At 44.6% G+C, this 14,073-nt stretch overlaps 1 protein-coding gene and 1 long non-coding RNA gene across 8 annotated transcripts in view; one reads left to right on the top strand and one right to left on the bottom strand.

Moving 5' to 3' along the window:
- Positions 1–893: 893 nt before the first annotated feature.
- On the bottom strand, positions 894–1,771 carry LOC137301401 (uncharacterized). Its single transcript, XR_010958285.1, has 2 exons — positions 1,611–1,771; positions 894–1,076 (listed from the first exon to the last, which is right to left on the bottom strand). It is a non-coding gene; the product is annotated as an uncharacterized lncRNA (long non-coding RNA).
- Positions 1,772–2,020: 249 nt separating this feature from the next.
- ube4a (ubiquitination factor E4A (UFD2 homolog, yeast)) overlaps positions 2,021–14,073 on the top strand; it is a 56,003-nt gene continuing 43,950 nt past the window's right edge. Inside the window, exons 1-5 of one of the 7 annotated variants that reach the window (XM_067970887.1) lie at positions 2,021–2,113; positions 3,518–3,647; positions 4,587–4,793; positions 7,523–7,608; positions 12,222–12,383. In XM_067970887.1, the coding sequence (XP_067826988.1) occupies positions 12,260–12,383 (124 nt within the window). In that variant the 5' untranslated portion in view covers positions 2,021–2,113; positions 3,518–3,647; positions 4,587–4,793; positions 7,523–7,608; positions 12,222–12,259. Of the gene's footprint in view, positions 2,114–2,193; positions 2,287–3,517; positions 3,648–4,586; positions 4,794–7,290; positions 7,369–7,522; positions 7,609–12,221; positions 12,384–14,073 lie in introns of those variants that run through there. The other 6 variants (XM_067970886.1, XM_067970882.1, XM_067970884.1 and 3 more) reach the window with 6 other exon arrangements.

The raw sequence follows: 14,073 nt of genomic DNA on the forward strand, positions 1-14,073 counted from the left end.
ATGTTGGACAGACCATCAGGAGAACTCCTTGTTCTTCTTTGAATAGAGTCTTCTACTCCATCTGAATAGGGAGATGGGGTCTTGCTTTAACAGTCCATCCAAAAGATGGCATGTCTAACAATACAGTACTCCCTCAGTACTGCACTGATGAAGCCTTGATGAAAATTATCTTCAACAAACAGGATCTGGCCTATACCCTCTGGAGTTTAGAAGAATGAGATGTGATCTCATTGAAACATATAAGATCCTGAGGAGGCTTGACAGGGTTGATGCTGAGAGGTTGTTTCCCCTGGCTAGAACTAGGGCGCATAGTATCAGGATAAGGAGTCGGCCATTTAAGACTGAGATGAGGAGGAATTTCTTCACTCAGAGGGCTGTGGATGCTATGAGTAAATTCGAGGCTGAGATAGATTTATGGACTCTAGAGGAATCAAGGGATCAGGCAGGAAAGTGGAACTGAGGTCGATGATCAGCCATGATCTTACTGAATGGCAGGGCAGGCTCAAGGGGCCGTATGGCCTGCTCCTGCTCCTATTTCTTATGTTCTTATGGTCAGACTCACATCAACAGTGTCTTGATGGTCCAGGCAATGTGTCTTCTCTCATTGATGTTCACAACTTTTCAGACAGCCCGGTTCTAACACCTGACATCTGTTGGAAATTACATTTTCAATCATCAAGAGGAATTCACACAAGTTGGATCTCCATTAAACAGGCTGTATTTTGGCCAACTAAATGTGAATTGAGATAATAAAATTATTCTAGGAAAGATTTTCACATTAAATAAGTTGACAAGCTCTGATTGTCATGCAGCCAATCATGTGTACTGGCCACCTATATACTAACTGCCACAGAACCAAGGACACCTCAAACAGACCTCCCAGAGACAAGACAGAGATGCTGCAATTTTTAATCCAGATTTCTTCTGTCCAAGATCATATATAATAAAGACAGAAATTTTTGTATTCATCACAATTTAACTTTTGGGATTGCATCACAATAATAAAATTAGTTTTACAATTTATGGCGTCATTCTTAAAACCTCTCCATTACATGCCGGCCTCACTCATGGATTCCCTATCAAAAAAAAATGAGAGAATATTTAATACATATAATGTAGGAAGACTGCCTACTTCCACCTCCGTAACATCGTCTATCTCCACCCCTGCCACAGCCCATCTGCTGCTGAAACTCTCATTTGTGCTTTTGTTACCTCCAGACTTGACTCTGCCAATGCTCCACTAGCTGGCCTCACATCTTCCACCCTCCATAAACTTGAGCTCATCTTAAAAACTCTGCTGCCCGTTTTCTAACTTGCACCAAGACCCGTTATCCAATCACCCTTGTGCTTTCTGACCTACATTGGCTCCCGATTTTTAAATTCTCATCCTCATGTCCGAATCTCTCCATGGCCTTGCCCCTCCTATCTCTGTAAACTCCTCCAGCCCTCCGAGAACTCTGTGTCCCTCCAACTCTGGCCTCTTGTGCATCCCCTGCTTCCTTTGCCCCACCATTAGCAGCCGTGCCTTCAGCTGCCTAGGCCCTATCTCTGGAGTTCCCTTCCCCAAACCTCTTCACCTCTTCTCCTTTAAGACGCTCTTTAAAACCTACCTCTTTGACCAAGTGTTTGGTCACCGATGCTTTGTCTCGGTGTCCATTTGTGTTTAATTACACTCCTGCTAAGCGCCTTGGGGCGTTTTACTACCTTCAAGGTGCCATATCAATGCAAGTAGCTGTGGCAGTAGAAAAGGAATGGAGGGAAGGGTGTGTGCTATCTCTTTAAATCTGGAGGCCACTGCCCCTTTAAGGTGGCGTGGACGCCGAGGGGGCGGGGGTGGGTGTGAGGGTACGCGCATCGGGAGTCCGCGTGCGCGCACGCAAGGAAGGCGGGCGGGCACGCACGAACGCGCACGCAAGGAAGGAAGGCGGGCGGGCGGGCGGGCACGCACGAACGCGCACGCAAGGAAGGCGGGCGGGCACGAACGCGCACGCAAGGAAGGCGGGCGGGCACGAACGCGCACGCAAGGAAGGAAGGCGGGCGGGTACGTACGCGCCGAGCCCGGTTCTCCGCGCACGGACGGTCGAGCGCAGGCCGCAGCCGCCAGCAACCGCAGGTAAGCGCGGCTCGAGCGGGGCCCATTTCCCTGCAGCCGCAGGCCTCGGGATCAAGGGAGTTTAAACAGTATTAAAAAAATCCCTCGCTCCTAAAATAATATTTAATTAAAATCGATTCCCCTCTGTCAGGTTTCCCCTCAGTGACGGAAAAACCGCGTCCTCAAATAGCCAGGTGACTGGGGTTTATTTACACCCACCCCCGGGGCCTGCTTTAAATTTAGTTGTTATATTCTTTATTATCTATTTTAATGTATTGATTATTTATTTTTTGTTGTGTTTTCCTCCCCTCCCCAACTTTCTGTGGTGGTCAATTGGTAATTTAAAAATATATATTTTAACGTTGACTGATTGCTGTCAATATTTCTGTGATATTTTAATTAAAATATTTTAATTTTAAAGAGTTCCTATTGTTGTGCCCTGGGGGTGTTACTGTGTGTCGTGTAGGCCCAGGTTTTCAGGCAGCTTTATTTCTGTCACTGAGCCAGTCACTGGGTGTCTGGCACCAGGCTTCCTGCTAACTCTATTTCTAATATTCTTTTGGATGGGGAAAAGGGGGGTAAATTATATATTTTGTCTACGTATCTTTTCCCCTCCCTCTCCCCTGTTCGAGAGGTTGGTTTCTGATCCTTGCAGCCTAAAGGAGACCAGCTCACTGACCTCTCATGTGGGTTTCTACTAATTGAAAACCTGTAAATTTTATCACCGGTTCTTCCTGATAAGTTTTTGAAGACCTTCGTGGACATTGTTGCTATAAATGAGGATGTTTACTACTTTGCATTGAGTTTTCTTTTTCCACCCCCCCCCCCCCCCCCCCAGAATCCTGTTTTGTTTAATTGCCCTCGCTCACAATAAGTCAGAAGATAATTGAAACAGAATATAGATTTATAAGAAATAGGAGCAGGAGTAGACCGTACGGCCCCTCGAGCCGTCCCTGATCATGGCTGATCTTCGACCTCAACTCCACTTTCCTGCCCGTTCCCCACATCCCTTGATTCCCCTAGAGTCCAAAAATCTATCGATCTCAGCCTTGAGTATAACCAATGACTGAGCATCCACAGCCCTCTGGGGTAGAGAATTCCAAAGATTTACAACCTGCTGAGTGAAGAAATTCCTCCTCATCTTAGTCCTAAATGGCTGACCCCTTATGCTGAGACTGTGCCCGCTAGTTCTAGACCCTCCAGCCAGGGGAAACAGCCTCTCAGCATCTAAACTCTGGAGAATATTGTATCTGTTTGCCCAGCAATTGGTAGGGTATTATTGGATTGGATTATGAAAAGACATTGTGTAAATTGAGCTTGTTCTCACTTGAAAAGAAAAGGGTCAGCGGTGGTGTGATTTGATTTTTTAGGATTTTAAAGGGACTAGATTATGAAGTCCGTGACATGTTATTTCACCTTGTCCAGAACAGTAGAACCAGAGGACCCGACTTGTGCTTGAAAGAGGGATAAATTCAAAACTAATCTTCAGAAACAATATTTCAGTGAGCGAGTGGTCAGTCTTTGGAACAGGCTCACTAGGGAGACCGTGGAAGCAGTAAGTATTCATTCAAGTGCAAATTAGAGGGGAAAATAACATTTTGGGATATAGTATATGAGTAATTTGAGACATGATGTGGTAAGTGTAGTGTGCTTGGGAGGAACAGGTGACTTTGGACCTCAGGTAGCACACTCACCTCTGAATCAGAAGGTTGTGCGTTCAAGTCTCACTGCAGAGACTTAGCACAAAATCCAGGCTGATGCTGTACTGAGGGAGTGCTGTACTGTTGGATTTTTTTATTATTCGTTCATGGGATGTGGGCATCGCTGGCAAGGCCAGCATTTATTGCCCATCCCTAATTGCCCTTGAGAAGGTGGTGGTGAGCTGCCTTCTTGAACCGCTGCAGTCCATGTGGTGACGGTTTTCCCACAGTGCTGTTAGGAAGGGAGTTCCAGGATTTTGACCCAGCGACGTTCCCCTCCAAGTCGGGATGGTGTGTGACTTGGAGGGGAACGTGCCGTCTTTTGGTTAAGACAGTAAATTGAGGCCCCGTCTGTCCTCTCAGGTGGATGTAAAAGATCCTGTGACACTATTCGAAGAGGAGCAGGGGAGTTCTCCCCAGTATGCTGGCTAATATTTATACCTCAGCCAACATCACTGAAACAGATTATCTGGTTATTATCATATGGCTGTGGGATCTTACTGTGTGCAAATTGGCTGCTGCGTTTCCTACAATAAAACAGTGACTAGAGTTCAAAAGTACTTCATTGGCTGTAAAGAGCTTGGAGACGTCCTGAGGTCATATAAATGCAAGACATTTTTTAACGTGGTTTTCCAAGCTCTCCACCACTGGGGTTTTCCTTGCGTCATGGGTCTGTTGTAGACTGATTTATTGAGATCGATTGCTTTGATTAGTCGATAACTCCATTATCATTGTTATCATGCGATTGCTAGGATGGTAGAAGACAAACTAAATGGACCTTTTTTTTTGCCTAGCAATTCCTGTGTTCCTATTGAGTGTTGCATCTTCTTGACTTTGTTGCAAACTTTATGAGGGGCTTGTAGCTCAATCCCACTGTTCCTTCAAATACTGTGTGGAAAATCAATTATACAGTGACTCGGAGTGAGGGCGCAGGTGCCGTGGTCTGATCTTGATGAGGAAACAGAATGGAAATGTTCTTTTTGTCTCCCAGACGTAATGAGGTAAGGGGTGGGGTAATAGGAGGTAAGTTGCTGTCACTGCTTCTGGCACAGTTCTTTGTGTTCGCTTGCAGAGTCTGGGGTGGGGGCAGAGGATGGGATGCTGGTCACCTGCCCACCATTTCTGTCAGGGTAATGTATAGTATGGGAAAAAAGTAACTTGATGTATGGTATTGAACATGTGGTGGTTAAGGTTGCCAACTCTGGTTGGACCGATTCCCAGTGGTTTCCTGACATGACTTCCAGCCACCCCGCCCCCACACTCCTGCTATTGGTCGCCCATCACGTCCAATTCCTCGTTACCTGATTCTTGTCGGTTAGTCAAATAGCCTTTTTGCCCACCTCCAATATTTTTATAACTAATAACTGAAAGTGTTCAAAGAAAATGATTTTTTTTTTAATGCCCCTAATACTCTTCTCCCGTGTTGCTCGCAGCAGTATGTGCAAGATTAATCTTTACTTTCTGGAATTTCTAGGACAATCGCAGAGAGTTCGCAACCCTATTGGTGGTGCAATGCTCTTTCACCATTGTGTGGTCACGAGTACTGTGGGCTGTACATTGTGTTTCATATGTATCTGCATAATGTGAATCCGTGTTCACTGGTTTTTAGAGTGATAGACATGTTTAGGAATGGTTGGGTGCCTGTCCTGACCTAGATTTCAGAACAGCTGATGCTAACTTCCCTCATGGTTTAGTAGATATATACTCTGCTATCGTGCATTACTGAACCATGCAGACCAGGCACACTCCAGATTCAATTCCCCATCTGTGCTGAGTTTACTGGTTTAGCCAGAATGGTGATAGGGTCGCTGCACTTTGATCTCAGTGCCCCTGGAGGCCAGCCAAGAGAGCATTAGAATAGTTGAGTTTGAAACTTACAAAGGCATGGATGAGGGTTTCAGCAGTAAACGGGCTGAGGCTAAGATTATTTCAGTCACACACATGTGACCCATTCTTGTTTGATTCGTTTGTCACAGATGGGAAATTTACTTGCTATAGTATGTTTTTTTGGCCAGTAATGGGCTTCAGGGTGTGCATGTTATGGCAGAGGACCATGTCAGTGATGCTTAAGAAATCACTGGCGTAGTTAAAAATCCTGATTTCCCTTTTCTTTGCTGAGTTGGCTGACCCCCATCTTGGGCAACAGTCGGTCCACTACAATTGGCTTCAATGCCCTAGGGCTAGGGAGCAGAAAAATCCATTGCTGGGGTGTGGGGAAGCTACCTGCTCCTGATCATTAACTAGCTCTGTTGATAGTGTGCTTGTGTACATGGGGTGAGGACATGATCAGGCTTGTCCGTGATGCCCCTATAGTTGAATAGTCTGACTCACTGTCGGTGCTCGGACTTGAATAATGACTTTTCTTAGTCAGCATAGGTTTCCACGTCAGAACCAATCACTGTTTGAGTGCCCAATTTAAGCTACTGAGAAATTGCCATCCACCAGTAGTACTGTTTCTATTGGCACAATATGGATTGCACACTTTCTCCCTGTAGGGATATATCTTGCTTACCTAAATCTAGAAAGCTTTAGTTGTACGTTAGTAGAGAAAAGATTTAGGGGAGTACCTTACCATCATCCTCCTGCCCACAGCGTAAGCATACACTATAGCCAATATAGTGGTGTTCTAGTCTTAGTCTATATTTTCCCCCTCCCTCCTCACCCTGCAGTTTATTGATATTACAGGAATTTCTGGCATGAAAGACCTGTTTTAGATGAGATAAGCTTTGAATGATCCTCTGTATCTGTTTACACTAATGTAATTTCTACTAAACCAGAGGTATCGATGTTATGAAGGGATAGAATCCTCTTTCTGCAAAAATGTTACCTTAAAACTGCACTGAGAGTCTGCAACACTACCAAAAGCAGCAAGTAAGCATGAAAGTTAATGCATAGCCCATTATACTCAGAAATAGATTGCAAGATGGCAAATTAATCTTGGTCACCATATTTATAATCTGTGTTTTGTTCTTGGTTATTACTTCAACTTCCTTGTTAGCCTGCGATTCATTCCATGATATTTGATATCCTATATACATTGCAGATCTCTAGAGCCTTTTGATATGGGGCCTTCCCACCTCTTTCTCTGAAAAGCATTCCCTTCAACTATGCTTTCCTTTCCTGCTTGATGTCCAGGTTTTTCTTCCTCCCTGAAGATCTGGAATGCACTGCCCGAGGGGGTGGTGGAGGCAGATTCAATCATGGCCTTCAAAAGGGAACTGGATAAGTACTTGAAAGGATAAAATTTGAAGGGCTACGGGGAAAGGGCAGGGGCGTGGGACTAGCTGGATTGCTCTTGCATAGAGCCGGCGTGGACTCGATGAGCCGAATGGCCTCCTTCCGTGCTGTAACCTTTCTATGATTCTAAACGTGACCAGAAGGCATTGCTCACTGTGCTTATGGTTTGCAGTGCAGCAGTTAGTCCCGACCTCAATTTGCTGCCTTGCGTTTTTATACTGTTATTCTGAGTTCATGCAGCAGTATGGCTTCTGTTCCTAGATGCGTCGTTCTGCAGTGCAGAGATGCAGCTTGGTCAGAAGCACTACAATTCGGAGACAAGTTGTACAGCCACTCCAGGTGATTGTTTACTCTGGCTACACTCCAGTTTTTGTATAGAAGCCAAGTTCTGAAAAGATGTGCTTCTGATGTTGTCATATTTCTTCCAACCCTGATATTTTAAAACTTTCCTGATGTGGAATTCTAGAATCTGTATTTGTATCTGATTTGTCAGATTTCAATGTCCCACAAGCACAGCTAAGAACATCTGGACGTCATTCTAACCTGTTTGCTACAAACACAGATCTTCCTCCTTAAAGAGTAAGTCTTTCCATCAGCACTCTTTTTAAAAAAACGAAAGTGATTAAGAATTAATTTGACTTAGTTAATATGTACACTGTCCACTGTGGCACTGAGCCTTTTACAGACCAGTCAGGCGGCCAGTTCAATCCCTGGCCTGTGCTGTGTTAGCTGATCTCAGCCAGGATAGCAGTTGGAGCATTACTGTTGATCTCAGTGCCTTTGTTAGAAAGGGGAAAATCAGTCAGAGTTCATGCACGTGATCCACTATGGTGTAACACTTGCTGAAAAGCTTTCAAGTTACCAGAGAGCTGCAGGTGCCCTTGTAGCCGTACCCCAGCATGAGTTAGCACCCTCAGAGGAGGAGGGGAGAAAGTTGGATTTTTTTAAAAATCCAGTTAATCATTCTTTGTGAAATTCAATCTGTCCTAGCTCTTTTTTGGCTTGTTTTTACATACTTTTGGTCTTCTAGAAAGTTGTTTTTAACATTAACAAGTGTTTCTCAAAGGTTGAGAGATCAATGTAGTGTTTCACAGAAGGGAAGAATTTATTTGGGGGTAAAAATTGGCACATAGGCATACTTCAAAGGAGGGTCTTAAAGACAAAATGGCAGTGCATCCTACGACAAAGGTTCATTTAAAGGGAAACTAGATACGTACATAGAATCATAGAAATTTACAGCACCGAAGGAGGCCATTCAGCCCATCGTGTCTGTGCCGGAACCTTGAGGGAGAAAGGAGTAGAAGGATATGTCGATAGGGTGAGATGAAGTAGATAGAGTAGGAGGAGGCTTGTGTGGAGCATAAACACTGGCATAATGGGCCGAATGGCCTGTTTCTGTGCTGTAAATTCTATGTCGTTCTATATATTTATATAACCATCATTTGTGTGGGTGCCTGAAATCAGCATCTCTGGATTTTTTTTGAATTTAATGCATTTATATAGTGCTTTCATAAGCCCAGGGCGTCCCAAAGCGCTTTATAGTTAATTAAGTACCTTTGAAGCGTAGTCACTTTTGTAATGTAGGAAACGTGGCAGCCAATTTGCACACATCAAGGTCCCACAAACAGCAATGGGATAATGACTAGATAATCTGTTTTAGTGATGTTGGTTGAAGGATAAATACTGTCCAGGACACCGGGAAATAGTGCTATGGGATCATTTACATCCACCTGAGAGGGCAGACGGGGCCTCGGTTTATCGTCTCATCTGAGAAACGGCACCTCTGACAGTGCAGCACTTCCTCAGTACTGCACTGAAGTGTCAGCTTAGATTTTATGCTCAAGTCTCTGGAGTGGGAGTATGAGCCCACAACCTTCTGACTTAGAGGTGCGAGTGGTACCTCTGAGCCACAGCTGACATTGGTATCAAAATATTCAACATTAATACAGGTCGTTGAATGGATTTTAAACAGGTCTGTAATTTACTGTAGAGGCTTGTTATGGCTGAATTCAACACTCAGGCATTGCAGAACAAAAAGCAACTTACGTTTATATAATGCCTTTAATGTAGAAAGAGCCCCAAAGTGATTCACTGAGGTCGAAGTCTTAAAGGAGGAGAGGAAGGTGGAAAGGTTTAAGGAGGCAATTCTAGATCATGGGGCTTAGTAGCTGAAGGCATGGCCCCCAGTCGTGGGGCAAAAGGAGGGGAGATGCACAAGACGCTGGAGTCAGGACTGGAGAGTTCGGGAGGATTGAACAACTAGAGGAGGTTACAGAGATAAGCCATGGAGGGATTTATACGCAACAATGAGAACTTTTAATTTAAGGCATTGGGAAACTGGGAGCCAGTGTTGGCCAGTAAGGACGGTGGTGGGCAACAGGACTTTGTGCGTGACTAGGTACGGGCAGCAGAGTTTTGGATGAACTGAAGTTTACCGATCTCTCTATGAATCTGGTGGGTCAGAACATATTATAACTGGATCTATTTTTTATGCTTGTGCTTTATTATTGTATTGTCAGTTTGTAAAGAAGTGGAGTGCTGCAGCAATTACAGGTGCTTGTGTGCATGAGCTTCTGAGTTGCTTAAGCAATATGTCAGGGTGAGCAGCAAGACTTAATGCTGGAAAACAATGAATATGTGATTTATAGGATAGCCCCCCACCCCCGACCTGTCAAATGGACCTTTGCAGCTGCCACAGGCTGATGGCTGCAACACGTCCATTTGAACTGGGAATGTTTCCCCCAGTACGCGAAACAGTCTCAGTCAGTTGCAAAATCCGATCCCTGCTAAAATAACAGGTTAATCAGGTCTGTAAACAACCTGAAGTACCTGTTCAAGTACTTTAAGTGGCACCCCGCCAGCTTTAATTGCCGGCGGGAGTCCCACATGCGGGGGCTGCGCGCGCATGTCAGCGTGTCTGTGGGAACCCCGGAAATGGGGTGGGTTGGAGCCGGGCTCCAGACCCGCCCCGGGAATCCCCGATTTTCGCAGCCCCCCCCGCCACGAACGCACCCGATCGGGGGTGCGAAAATCGAGCCCTATGAGTGGGGGTAGTGAATTGATTAGGAGGTAGGAGACAGAGAATAGGGATAATGGGCACATACAGTGACTAGTGGTGTCCCCCAGGGATCTGTCCTGGGGCCGCAGCTTTTCACTTTATTTATTAATGACTTGGATGAAGGAATAGAGAGCCGTATAACCAAGTTTGCTGATGATACTAAGTGACACAGAATGTGGTGTAGATGGGAGCAGAAAGTTGCAAAGGGACATTGCTAGATTAAGTGAGTGGGCAAAACTGGGGCAGATGGAGTTTAATGTGGGGAAAATGTGAGGTCATCCACTTTGGACCTAAGAAAGATAAATCAGAGTATTTTCTAGATGGTGAGAAGCTCGGAACTATGGAGGAGAAGAGAGATTTGGGGATCCAAGTGCAGAAATCACTAAAAACTAGTGGACAGCTAGCTCATGGGGTTGGGGGTAATGTATTAGCATGGATAGATGATTGGTTAACGGACAGAAAACAGAGAGTAGGAATAAACGGGTCATTTTCAGGTTGGCAGGCTGTAACTAGTGGGGTGCCGCAAGGATCAGTGCTTGGGCCTCAGCTATTTACAATCTATATTAATGACTTAGATGAAGGGACCGAGTGTAATATATCCAAGTTTGCTGACATTACAAAGCTAGGTGGGAAAGTAAGCTGTGAGGAGGATACAAAGAGTCTGCAAAGGGATATAGACAGGTTAAGTGAGTGGGCAAGAAGGTGGCAGATGGAGTATAATGTGGGGAAATGTGAGGTTATTCACTTTGGTAGGAAGAATAGAAAAACAGAATATTTTTTGATTGGTGAGAAACTGTTAAATGTTGGTGTTCAGAGAGATTTGGCTGTCCTTGTCCACGAAGCACAGAAAGTTACCATGCAGGTAGTTAGGAAGGCAAATGGTGTGTTGGCCTTTATTGCAAGGGGGTTGGAGCACAAGAGTAAGGAAGTCTTGCTGCAATTGTACAGGGCTTTGGTGAGACCACACCTGGAGTACTGTGTACAGTTTTGGTCTCCTTACCTAAGGAGGGATAGACTTGCCTTGGAGTCGGTGCAACAAAGGTTCACTAGATTAATTCCTGGGACGAGAGGGCTGTCCGATGAGGAGAGATTGAGTCGATTGGGTCTATACACTCTGGAGTTTAGAAGAATGAGAGGTGATCTCATTGAAACAAATAAGATTCTGAAAGGGCTTGACAGGGTAGATGCTGAGAGGTGGCTGGAGAGTCTAGGGGTCGACCATTTAAGACTGAGATGAGGAGGAATTTCTTCACTCTTCACTCAGAGGGTTGTGAATCTTTGGAATTCTCTACCCCAGAGGGCTGTGGATGCTCAGACATTGAGTATGTTCAAGACTGAGATCGATAGATTTTTGGCTCTAGGGGAATCAAGGGATATGGGGATTGGGCGGGAAAGTGGAGTTGAGGTTGAAGATCAGCCATGATCTGATTGAATGGCGGAGCAGGCTCGAGGGGCCGTATGGCCTACTCCTGCTCCTATTTCTTATGGTCTTATGGTCATAACTGCAGAAGTATCTCAATACTCTGAAGTACAACTGGCTGGTTCTGCAGGGATCTGCAAGTTGGTGTGTTGGAAGGGTGTGTAAGTGGGTAGGTTATAAAGCTTTGCAAATGTATAGTTTGGCATAGGTATTGGCTTCAGGAAGATATGCATTTACGTAGCGCCTTACCTCAAAGTGCTTTACGTACCGTGAATTACTTTGAAGTGCAGTGACGTGTTATTGAGGTAAATGCATTACATAAAAGGAGCAATCTTATAAATCACAAAACGTGTAATTGTTTTTCTGTCTTTGCAACTTTCCTGATGTCAATCTCCATCTTCAGTGTCAAGAAGAACTCAAGACAGAGTCTTGCCTTTGGCTCCCTGCAGTCTGTAGGCAGAGGTGTTTCTGGATTAGCTGGAAGGGTTTACTGAAAGCTTGTTTACTCAAAACAGAGAAGTGTGGATGATTGACTGTTATGGGTTTTCACACAGGTGGTTAGATTCTCTCCAGTAAAAGAGCACATTTGTGCAATTTAGGGTTTTACTGTGCAGTTGTGTATACATATTGTGACATGCCAAAATAGTTTTGAGTGTCAGCGTTGCCTAGCAGCAGTGGATGATTCATCTGTACTTTGTATTGTCTTACTCACAGCCTGCTTTGGAGCTGGATGGAGCGGGCTTTGAAGAGAAATGACTGACCAGGAGAACAACAACAACATATCCAGCAACCCCTTTGCAGCTCTCTTCAGTTCTGTGGCCGATGCCAAACAATTTGCTTCCGTCCAGAAACAACACTTCCATCCAGTAGCAACAGGTAAGCATACTTCAGAGCTTCCAAGGCTGTCTGCTTCCCAGCTACTAGCAGATCGTTGCAAACACTAGTGTACCTCATCTTGCTAGTGGGGCTCCCTTTGTTTTGCTATCTTTGGGTATGTTAAAGTAGGAATAGAACAATGGCCTTGAAAAATGCAGGCAGCGAGTATGTTGCATAACAGCTTGCCTTTTCAGGTGTATATTGTGAAGGTGTTTCATGTGAATGCCAGAACCAGGTGAGGTTCCAACGTGTTTTAAATAGAACTGAAAAGCACTTTGTTGAGATTTAAATTTTGCTAATTTGTTTTTAGTCAAAAATCTAAACATTGGTTCGCAGTGATCTTTATGTCTCCTTCTTTAACAAAGATACTTTGTTCCAGGGATCTGGGCAGCTGTGGCAAGGCAGCATTTATTGCCCATTCCTTGAAGCATCACCCACATAGTGTCGGAGTCAAATGTAGACCAGTCCAGCTAGTGAACTTGTTGGGTTTTTATAACAGCCTGGCAGCTTTTATGATTACTTTTACTGGTACCAGCCAACAAATTACTAGACTTTTTTTAAAAATTCAATTTCATAATTCAAAGTCATCCACTTTGGGAGGAAAAATAAAAAAGCAAAATATTATTTGAATGGAGAAACACTACAAAATGCTGCGGTACAGAGGGATCTGGGTGTCCTCGTACATGAAACACAAAAAGTCAACATACAGGTGCAGCAGGTAATCCGGAAGGCAAACGGAATATTGGCCTTTATTTCTAGGGGGATGGAGTATAAAAGCAGGGAAGTCATGCTCCAAGTGTACAGGGTGCTAGTGAGACCACACCTGGAGTACTGCGTACAGTTCTGGTGCCCTTATTTAAGGAAGGACATACGTGCATTGGAGGCAGTTCAGAGAAGGTTCACTAGGTTGATTCTGGGTATGGAAGGGTTGTCTTATGAGGAAAGATTGAACAGGTTGGTCTATACTCATTGGAGTTTAGAAGAATGAGAGGAGATCTTATTGAAACATACAAGATTCTGAGGGGACTCGATAGGGTAGATGCTGAGAGGATGTTATCCCTCATGGGGGAATCTAAAACTAGGGGGCATAGTCTCAGAATAAGGGGTTGCCCGTTTAAGACAGAAATGAGGGGTAATGTCTTCTCCCAGAGGGTCGTGAATCTTTGGAATTCTTTACCCCAAAAAGCTGTAGAGTCTGAGTCATTGAATAACTCAAGGCTGAGTTAGACAAATTTTTGATCAGCAAGGGAGTCAAAGGATATGGGGAAAAGGCAAGAAAGTGGAGTTGAGGTAAAAATCAGATCAGCCATGATGTCATTAAATGGCGGAGCAGGCTCAAGGGGCCAAATGGCCTACTCCTGCTCCTATCTCTTATGGAATTCTCTACCACACAAGGCTGTGGAGGCCAAGTCACTGAATATACTTAAGAAGGAGCTAGATAGATTTCTAAACACAAAAGGCATCAAGGGGATGGGGAGAGAGCAGGAATGTGCTATTGAAATAGAGGATCAGCCATGATCATATTGAAGGCTCGAAGGGCTGAATGGCCAACTCCTGCTCTGATTTTCTATGTTTCTATAACGGATTTGAATTTGTGACCTCTGGTACCATAACCACTACACTACTGTACCTGTGGTGTAATTCATTATCCTTTAGCACAACTGATGGGGTCAGGCTGGAGTTACTCCCT

Source organism: Heptranchias perlo, chromosome 33 (genome assembly GCF_035084215.1).
Source record: "Heptranchias perlo isolate sHepPer1 chromosome 33, sHepPer1.hap1, whole genome shotgun sequence".
NCBI classification, from domain to species: domain Eukaryota; kingdom Metazoa; phylum Chordata; class Chondrichthyes; order Hexanchiformes; family Hexanchidae; genus Heptranchias; species Heptranchias perlo.